Source organism: Chrysochloris asiatica, unplaced genomic scaffold (assembly GCF_000296735.1).
Source record: "Chrysochloris asiatica unplaced genomic scaffold, ChrAsi1.0 scaffold00004, whole genome shotgun sequence".
NCBI classification, from domain to species: domain Eukaryota; kingdom Metazoa; phylum Chordata; class Mammalia; order Afrosoricida; family Chrysochloridae; genus Chrysochloris; species Chrysochloris asiatica.
The window spans coordinates 26,467,371-26,478,273 of NW_006408522.1; the positions used below are offsets into that span (position 1 = coordinate 26,467,371).

General features: G+C 36.7%; 1 protein-coding gene across 1 annotated transcript in view; it reads left to right on the forward strand.

Moving 5' to 3' along the window:
• MYEF2 (myelin expression factor 2) overlaps positions 1-10,903 on the forward strand; it is a 59,278-nt gene that overhangs the window by 36,004 nt on the left and 12,371 nt on the right. Inside the window, 4 exon segments of the mRNA XM_006831683.1 lie at positions 3-30; positions 940-942; positions 2,218-2,422; positions 2,505-2,556. Coding sequence (XP_006831746.1) covers positions 3-30; positions 940-942; positions 2,218-2,422; positions 2,505-2,556 — 288 coding nt within the window.

Below are 10,903 nucleotides of genomic sequence, written 5' to 3' on the forward strand. Positions count from 1 at the left end.
CTACATGGGTCCAGTAGGATGTGGAATTAAGTAGGTTTAAATTTTAATAGAATTTATTTAGTATTATATTAATGCTTACAAAAGACTTTGCAGAAGTGATTATTGTACTTTTTATTATATGTTACTATGTCTTGTCATATGTTAGAGAAGCTTTCATAGTTCTTGAAATAAACCTTTTTGCTTGTTCACTGTTAGTTTTACAAATTAACTTTGAATGTAATTCTTGGACATTTATGAACTAACACAGCCAGTCCATGAGCCTCATTAACAACTAAACAATTTGAAAATTTCTCTGTTCATATGTCAAGAATAAGTTTTGATTCTCCATCAACTTTGTTTCCTTGCTTAGTATCTGTAACTGCTTTTGGCGGTTGGCTTATTTTATGTTTGAACATCTTGTGTCTTTAGGTAGACACAGTGACTTACTCCAGATACAACACTTTAGAGACCTCTTGCAATCGGTTTGAATCACAAAGTCGGTGGTTCAAATCTACCAGCTGCTCCTCGGAAACCCTGTACAGGGTTGCTACTGGTCGGAATGGACTTGATGGCACTTAACAATACAAGGTTGAGGGCTAAGGTTGCAAGAGGTGCTTATTTTCTCTTAAACTTTTATTGTGAAAAATCAGAGTAGTTGCTTCACTGGGGAATGCTGAGTTTCTCCCATCTTTTACAATAATACATTTTATGCTTTATTTCCCTGTGCCTTAACACATGATTTATTTTTTGATCCTTTGGAGGAACCCCTGCGCACAGTGGTTAAGTGCTTGGCTGCTACTCAGAAGGTTGCTGGTTTGAACCTACTAGCTGTGGGCTATCTGCTTCTGTAAACATGTACAGCATTGGAGAAACCCTGTGGGACACTTCTACTTGTCCTATAGGGTTACTGTAACTCTGAATCAACTCAACAGCCATGGGGATTTATCGTTGATGTTTAAGAGGGTTGTGTTTACTGAACCCATCACCATGGGTTGTGAGTTCTCCCTATTGACTTTTGTTAATTGATAAAACTTTACATGAAGGAAATAGGGCCAATTTGAAGTAAAAGTATATTCTAAAATCCTGGTGGGTGAAGACATCGACTTTCATTGTACTTTGTTGTTGTTAAGTGCCATTGAGTTGGTTCCGACCCATAGCGACCCTGTATAGGGTTTTTGAAGAGCGGCTGGTGAGCTTGAACTGCTGACCTAACAGTTCATATGGCTTTGCAGGCTGGCACATTAACTCACAGCACCACACCAGAACTCCTCCATTGTACTTTACTCATCATTTTGTTACTCCTTATCTTTACAGCGTTGGTCATTTTCTTATTAAACCTAACTTTCCTATCTTCCTCTTTAACTTTAATGTTTATGCTTCTGTTTCCATAGTTTTACATTTGTTAGTCAAAGAAAGCCATTTGAAGGCTGATACTAATTTTTAGAAGTTATATATGTGGGGATATTAGGTATAAGAATAAAGTGTAAGTTTTGAGACGAAGTAGATTAGGTATAGTTAAATGGGCCAGAAAATAGAGTAAGATAATAAGTAAGTATGAGCTAGAATCTCTGTAGTTACAGGGAAATGATTAAATTTCTTATTCTTTCTACAAGTTCTATATAATATTAAGCGTAGAAGTTACATCTTTATATGGTTGAAGATTGATATGAGAAGAGAAATTTTATGGGCAACAGAAGTGAAGATACTGAGGTGTGAAAAGCAAGCCAGGAAAGGAATGTTATGCAGGAATGTACAATAGTAACATTTGATATGTTCGAGTTGTAAGCTTTTGAATTTGTTCCCATACATCTTACTTCTAGTAGTTTACTAAGCTTGTCTTAATGGGGAAATGAAAATAAGGATAAAAAGTACTGTCATATTAATAGATAAAGTGATTGGGAGAGCATTTATATAATTTATATGATGGTATTTTATGAATTTGAATTTTATAGAGGTATATGTTTATAAAATACTTACATTTGTGACTAAAATTATGATTTATCATTTATTCAAATGTATACCAGGTTAATAAATTCTGTTCTTTGGAAACTATTGCATTGTCTGTGAAAATAGTTTTTTGTTTTATATTTTCTATTGCATGAATGAAGTAACTTATTCTTTCTTTTCTCAAAAATAATTCTTTCCTCTTTCTCTTTTTCCTTCTACTTTTCCTTATGTTTTTGAAATAATATCACCAAATTCCCAAATCCTCCCTTTGCTCTTTGAAAATCCAGGCAGCGGAATGGCTGGCATGAACAGCATGACTGGAGGAATAGGGATGGGACTGGACCGGATGAGTTCCAGCTTCGATAGAATGGGACCAGGAATAGGAGCTGTGCTGGAAAGGAGCATCGATATGGATCGAGGATTTTTATCAGGTCCAGTGGGAAGTGGACTGAGAGACAGAATAGGCTCCAAAGGCAACCAGATATTTGTCAGAAATGTAAGCAAATATATGTAATGAATACTTTAAAAATAATTTCCCTCCCTTGTATATCTATTACTAATACCTCTTTTCATTCTAGCTGCCTTTTGACTTGACTTGGCAGAAACTAAAAGAAAAATTCAGTCAGTGTGGTAAGTATGCCAATAATTTTAGATATATTGATGTTGGTTATGAATGAAAATGGGTTTAAAACTTTTGAAGCACTGTGTAGGCCCTTATTATTATAAATCACTACTAAATAACACTGTTTGGAATAGTGTCCTGTGGATAAAGAGAGAGCTTTTTAAATTATCTAATAGTGAAAGTTACTATGTCATCATTATTTGCATTTCAAAAGGGCTTTTCTAAGGTTAATGTTGTTATTCTTAGGTGCCACCGAGTCAGTACTGACTCATAGCAACCCTATGCACAACAGAACGAAACACTGCCCAGTCCTGGGCCAGTCTCACAAATGTTGCCAGGCTTGAGCCCATTGATGGTGCCACTTGGTCAATCCATCTCACTGGGAGTCTTCCTCTTTTTCTCTGACCACCTCTACCTTACCAAACATGATATCCTTCTCCAGCAACTGGTCCCTCCTGACAATATGTCTGAAGTATGAGAGACAAAGTTTGGCCATTCTGGCATCCAAGGAGGAGTCTGGCTGCACTTCTTCTAACACAGATCTGTTGGTTCTATGGGCAGCCCATGGCGCTTTCAATATTCTCCTCTAACACCATAACTCAAAAGCATCAATTCTTCTACGGTCTTCCTTATTCACTGCCCAGCTTTCACATGTATAAGAGGTTATTAAAAATACCATGGCTTGGGTCAGGCTCACCTTAGTCCTCAAGCTGACATCTTTGCTTGATCTTTAAAAAGACCTTGTGCAGCAGATCTTGTGCAGCAGATTTGCCTAATGCAATATGTTCTCTGATGTCTTGACTGCTGCTTCCATGAGTGTTGATAGTTGATCCAAGAAGAATGAAGTTCTTGACAACTTCAGTATTAGTGAATGGTATATTTATCTCCTTGTTTTTAGTGTTGTGTAATGCAGTGTCTGGTAGCGTAGTGGTTACGACTCGGGCTGTGAACCGCAAGGTCAGCAGTTCGAAACTACCAGCTGCTCCGCGGGAGAAACATGAGGCTTTCTACTCCTGTAAAGATTTACACCCTCGGAAACCCTGTACAGGGTCGCTATGAGTCGGTTCCGACTCCATGGCACTTAACAACAACAACAACAATGCAGTGTCAGCATGATTCATTGAGATGATAATATCCATAAATTAACAGTTGCAACACATTCTGCACACTGTGTATAGCTTGCACACACAGGAAACTTAACTGGTAGCATAGAACTCACTGCAGGAATTCTGTAGGCATTGGTATATTCTGGCTGACCTTGTGTTGGCTATAATGATCCTACTAATGTAGCCTTCATATGGTCATTGGGTTTGCAGATGATTGCATGGTTTAGTATTTTTAAAGAGACTTTTATTTATCAAAGTCTCTTTTATTATGAAGTATTATAACATACCTTAATTAATAACGTTCTCACCTTTTTTTACTTTGTATGTTTTTTTGTGTGTGACAGTGAGAGAAATAGTGTAACATGAAATAACAGATTTCCTGTTAATATTTTTCTGGTATTGCATTGGATCCCAGAGACTATAATCATAATAGTAAGCTATTTATGTAGTATATAATAATGAAAAAGGGCTAAAATCAGTACATTTAGCATTTTAGACTTAATGTAACAAATATTTGGAATATATCTTAAGTTTTTGAGTTCACAAAGAGGATGAGTTTAGTTTTTGTGATAGCTATCAGATAAAATATTAGTACAGTTGCTATGTTCTCATAATACTTTACACTAAGTTTTGTAGCTTTTATTAGATTTTAATTATTTGCTCATGTTTTCTTCCCTGCTAGACTGAAGTTGGGAGTCCTGGTGTGGCACTGTAAGATAAGCACTTGACTGCTAACTGAAGGTTGGTGGGTCAAACCCACCAGCCACTCCTTGGAAACTCTATACAAGGTTGTTATGAGCTGGGACCAACTCAGTGGCACTTATCAACAGCAACAGACTGAGTTTCTTGAGAATGAGAACTGTCATCTTTTTACGTAGAACCTTTCTTTGACTCTGTGTATGTTTTACGAGTGTGTGTGAGGCATTCTCAAATCTTGATCTATCTGTTCAGTTATTGGTATCCATTAAATCTACCAATACTATATTTTGGATAGTCTGCTGCTGTTGTAATGTGCCATTGATCTGGCTATAAATCATGACCCTATGTGAAACAAAACATAAGACTGCCCACTTCTGTGCTGCCCTCACAGTTGTAAGATCATTGTTTTAGCTACTGTGTCTGGTTGGAGTCTACCTCTTTTTACCTGACCCTCTACTTTAACAAGCATGATGTCCTTTTTCCAGTGACTAGTACTTCCTAATAACTTGTCCAAAGTATGTGTGAGAAAGTCTTAGATTGTCACTGCTAAGGGGCATTCTTCCATGATAGATTTGTTTGCACTTCTGGCCGTCCATGGTATTTTCAGTATTCTTCACAGACACCATAATCCAAATGCACCAGTTCTTCTCTCTTTTTCCTTATTCACTGTTCACCTTTCCACTACATATGAGGCCATTGAAAAATATCATGACTTGGGTCAGGTGTATGGTAGTCCTCAAAGTAATATCTTTGCAAAGATGATCTGCTTGCCACTAGAATTAAGAAGAGTAAAGTCGATATTCTCCATGCCCTCAAAGAACTTAAGAGTGTGAATCAGTTTAGGATGTTCGGGCTCCTGTTGTTGAACACCCTTTTATTTTGCCAATATCAAGTTTCAATGAGAACTTATTTTTTTTGTTAAAAAAGTTGTTGAAACTAGTCAACTAGTACATAGCCACCACTATGAGAAAACAAACTTTAGTTGTTTTTGAGGTGTTAGTAGTCTTTGAAGGAGTAAGAAGATTAACTAGAATGAATAACCAGTGTCTGACTATGAGGCTCATAGACTACAGAGGAATGAGCATCTTTGGCTTTAGTGTAATATGAAGAGCATTAGCTACATGCAGTAATAGTCTTTGTTTATGTAGTTTCGGTGAAAAAAACAATCTTCTAAAGGAATCCTGGTGTGGCGCTGTGGGTTAATGCCAGACTGCAAAGCTGTTTGAACTGCAAGGTCGGCAGTTCAAGCTCACCATCTTCTCCTTGGAAACCTATACAGGGTTGCTGTGGGTCGGAATTGACTTGACGGCACTTAGTAACAACAACAAAGGGAGATATGTTAAAAACTAAAAAATTAACTTTAAGGAAAGACAAAGAGCAATGATTGGCCTAGAAATGGCATTAATTGAAATGGCAACAATTACTGTTCTATAACCACTGTCTGCAGATTTTCTTTTTGAGGTTAGATTTGCAGTAAAGTTGAGATTTAAAGGCCTTTTCTGTTGGCTTCATGTTGGAGTGGCATAACTTTTAACAAAGATCAGCAATTGAAGGACATTTTTTGAAAAAAAAAAAACAAATCTCCACTTAAAAAATATGTATAGTAGTTTAGACTTGCAAAAAAAACTAATTGGTTGAATTATTCTTAATTATTTGTATTCATCTCATGTTTTTTTTGATCAGCCTGTAGATAAATCTTGAGTATAATATTTTTAATTCTCTTGTAAAACTGTTTAACTTTTAGATTTATATTAATATCCAAACATACTAAAAAATACCCACTGCCATGGAATCATTTCCAATTCATAGTGAATGTACAGAAGCACAAAGCCTCCTTTTTTTCCTGTGGAGCAGCTGGTGAATTTGAACTTCTGACCTTGTGGTTAGCAGCCCAAACACGTAAGCCACTACTCCACCAGGGCTTCTTAAGCTAATACCACACTTGATATTATATCCTTTCCACTGATGGGAAATAAAATAAGGTATAGTAATATAAAATTAAATGGTCAACTATTGACCACCATGGAAATTTTTTGGCTTTTGCCATAACACTTTATTTACTTATTTTCAACTTTACATTCTTAGTGTTGGAAGTTCTTAATCAGCATGCCCAAATTCCAACATTGGATCTTTTGCCAGTAAAAGGCAGTATTTTTTAAGAGTAAGTTATTTTTAAACACCATCCATCTCCCCCAGAAAATATCTGCTAGTAAATGACTCTACCAGCAGCCTCCATTTATAAAATGTGTCTAGTGGTTAACTGCCCTTTAAGGGGGGGCAGTTACAAAGACTGAGAATATGTTGCACTGAGAAATAGATTCTGCAGGGAAGTGTTTTCAGATTTTCACAAATGTGTCAAGATAAGAAATAGGGAGGATAACTGCCATTTTCTAATTCCATCTTCTAATTCTAATAAACTACAAAGGTTATAGTTTTGACACTAGGCTGATCAGGTTCATATCTTTCCTATAGCATAATGTGTATCTCCTTTGTATCTTGCTTTATGTAATGTTTCAGTGACATGTGTTTTCAAGAAGGCTGATGTTTTGGCTAGAGAAGCCACAGAATAAATAAATTAACTGATCCATTCAAAGTTAGGTAATATATTAGTTCAGCTTGGCCTGATGAGGTGAACTAGGCATAGTCTTTCAAATTTGCTCCCTATTGTCTATATGCTTGAGTTGTATTCAAGCCCTCTGGTTCAGTACGATGAAGTGCAAAGTATCCTAGTCACAACCATTCTATCTATAAGCCATGTAAATAAATAAAACTAGTTCCACCAATTTTTATTCTACTCATCACTCGTCTGTCAGTTTGCCATACTGTGGTTGCTATGATTCTAGAAGCTATGCCAATGGTTTTTTTAAAAACCAGCAATGTCACCAATGGTGTACAGGTTTCACATGAGCTTCCAGACCAAGACAAATTAAGAAGAGTGAGAGATGGACTGCTTTTGAGTATTTAATCATTGAAAACCTTACAAATACCAGTGGAAAATTGTGAAATTGCACCAAAATATTGAATATTGAAACATGATGAAGAGCACCAGAATATTGTCAGATATAGTGCTGGAAAAATGAGCCCCACTGGTTGCAAAGGCACTCAAAATAAGACAGGAAGAAAGCCTCCCCTTAAAGTAGAGTTGACTGTGATGACACGAATGAAGTATAGTTTTGGGGACCTTCATTTGCTGATGGGGCACAACTTAAAATGAGTGTAAACAGCTGTAAAAATCCATTAATAATCGTAACATGGAATGTATGAAGTATGAATCTAGGAAAATTGGAAGTTGTAGAAAATGAAATGAAATGTATAAACATCAGTATATCTTAGGCATTGTTGTTGTTAAGCGCTGTCGAGTTGGTTCCAACTCATAACGACCCTGTATAGAGTTTCCAAGGAATAGGTGGTGAGCTTGAACTGCCGACTTAGTGGTTCAAACCGATTTTGCAATCCAGTGCATTAACCCACAGTGTCACACCAGGACTACAACCTAGGCATTTGTGAGCTGAAATTGACTGGTACTGGCCATTTTGAATCTGGCAACCACATCGTTTACTATGCTGGGTGTGAAAAATTGAAGAGGAATGGCGTTCCATTCATCATTGAAAAGAACATTTCAAGGTTGATACTGAAGTACAGTGTTGTCTGTGATAGGATAAAATCCATACGCTTACAAGGAAGACCAGCTAATATAGCAGTTAATTCAAATTTACGCACCAACCACTACAGACAGTGATAATGAAATTGAAGAATTCTGCCAACTTCTTCAGTCTGAAATTGAAAAACATGCAATCAAGATGTATTGATAATTACTGGTGATTGGAATGCAAAGGTTAGAAAAACAGAGGAAGGATAAATCCTGGGAAAATATGGCCTTGGTACTAGAAGCAATGTTGGCTATCCCATGATAGAATTTTGCAAGACCAATGACTTTGTCATAGCTGAAGTACCTTCTTTCATCAACATAAATGATGACTGTACACTTGGACTTCACCAGAAGAAATACACAGGAATCAAATTGACTGTGTTTGTGGAAAGAGACAGTGGAAAAGCTCCATATCATCAGCCAAAACAAGGCCAGGGCAGACTATAGAATCAACCATTAATTGCTAGTATGCAAGTTTGGGCTGAAATAAAAGAAGTCCATTAAGAGCCAAAATATGACTTGAACATATCCCACCTGAATTTAGAAATCATCTGAAGAACAGATTTGATACATGGGACACTTAATGACCGAAGGTCAGAATAGTTGTGGGATGACATCAAGAACATCATACAGAAGAAAGCAAAAGGCCATTAAGAGGACAAGAAAGAAGAAAAGACCAAAATGGATGTCAGAGAGACTCTGAAACATGCTTTCCAGCACAGATCCTAAAGCACATGGAAGAATTGAGGAAGTACAAGAACTAAACAGAAAATTTCAGAGGTAAGCTTGAGAAGACAAAGTCAAATATTACAATGAAATGTGCAGAGACCTGAAGTTAGAAAACCAAAAAGGAAGAACACCCTCAACATTTCTCAAGCGGAAGGAACTGAAGAAAAAAATCAAGATTTTACTTGCAGTATTGAAGGATTCTATGGGCAAACTGTTGAAAGATGCAGAAAGCATCAAAATAATATGGAAGGAATACACAGTCACTGTACTTTTTAAAAAAAAAGTGGTCTATGTTCAACTGTTTCATGAGGTGGCATATGATCAAGAGCCAATGATACTGAAGGAAGAAGTTCAAGGTTCACTGAAGTCAGTGGTAAAGAACAGGGCTTCAGGAATTGAAGGACTAGAAATTGAAGTCTTCCAACAAACGGAGGCAGCACTGGATGCACTCACTAATCTATACCAAAAATTTGGAAGAAAGCTACCTGGCCAACTGAATGCTAGAGATCCACTTTTGTGCCCATTCCAAAGAGAGGTGATCCAACGGGATGCACAGATCATTGGGCAGTATCATTAATAATCCATGCAAGTAAACTTTTGCTTAAGTTTATTTAAAAATGGCTGCAACAATAAATCTGACAGTGAACATCCAGAGGTTCAGGCCACATTCAGATGAAGACATGGAACAAGGGATACCATTGCTGATGTCAGATAAACATTTACTGAAAGAATACCAGAAAGATATTTACCCATGCTTTATTGACTATGCAAAGGTTTTTGACTGTGTGGATCATGCAAGCTACAGGCAACATTGTGGAGAAAGGAGTATTCTGGAACATGTAATTGTGCTCATGAGGATCCTGTACATAAACCAAAAGGTAGTTATTAGAAAAGAAAAAGGGGATACTGAATAGTTTAAAGTTAGGAAAGTTGTAGGTCAGGGTTGTATTCTTTCACCATACTTAATCAGTCTATGTGTTGAGCAAATAGTACAAGAAGCTGGATTATATGAAGAAAATTGTGGCATCAGAGTTAGAGGAAGACTAACAACCTGTGATATACAGATGATTCAACAATGCATGCTGAAAATGCATCATCAAAATACTTAATGATGAAGATCAAAGACCACAGCCTTCTGTATGGGTTGCACCTGAATGGAAAGACGTCCTCACCACTGGGCCAATAAATGATATCAAGATAAATGGAGAAAAGATTGAAGTTGTCAAAGACTTGATTTTGCTGGGATCAACCATCAACACTTATGGAAGTAGCAGTCAAGAAATCAAATGACATACTGCATTAGGCAAATTTGCACAAGACTTATTCAAAGTGTTGAAGAGCAAATATAACAATTTAAAGACTAAGGTGCACCTGCCTCAAGCTATGTATGGTATTTTCAGTAACTTCATATGCATATGAAAGTTGGACAATCAGTAAGACTAGAAGAATTGATGCATTTGAGTTATGATGTTGGAGGAGACTATTAAAAGTACCTTGGACCACCAAATGAACAAACAAATCTGTGTTGGAAAAAGTACAGCCAGAATGCTCCTTAGGAAGCTAGGATGGCGAGACTGTGCCTCTCATACTTCTGACATATTATACTTCTGACATATTATCAGGAGGTACCAATATCTGGAGAAGGATATCATACTTGGCAGAGGATCAGCAAAAAAGAAGTTCCTCAATGAGATGGATTGACACTGTGGCAGCAGCAATGAACTCAAGCACAATAGCGATTGTGAGGGTGGTTCAAGACCAGGCAGTGTTTTATTCTGTTGTGCATAAGATCGCTGTGCATCACTAACAACTTGATGGCACCTAACAACAGGTATCCTTGTTAACAGTAAAAATAGTACAGTAACATTAAATAGTGTTGCTTTTGTTTTTCACAAAATAATATAACTATGTTGTTGTTTTTTGTTGTTGTTCCTTTCATAATTTTCTTTTTTCCTGATAACTACCTGAATTTGCGTTTCTCTCCTGGGGCTATGTTACAGGTTCATTTAGGCATTAGATTTTGCTGAACTCTTTATTTATTTAAAACTAATTTAATTTTGCCTATCATTAACAACCTGGATATGCAGATGATACAACCTTGATCGCTGTAAGTGAAGAGGACTTGAAACATATACTTATGAAGATTAAAGAGCACAGCCTTCGATATGGATT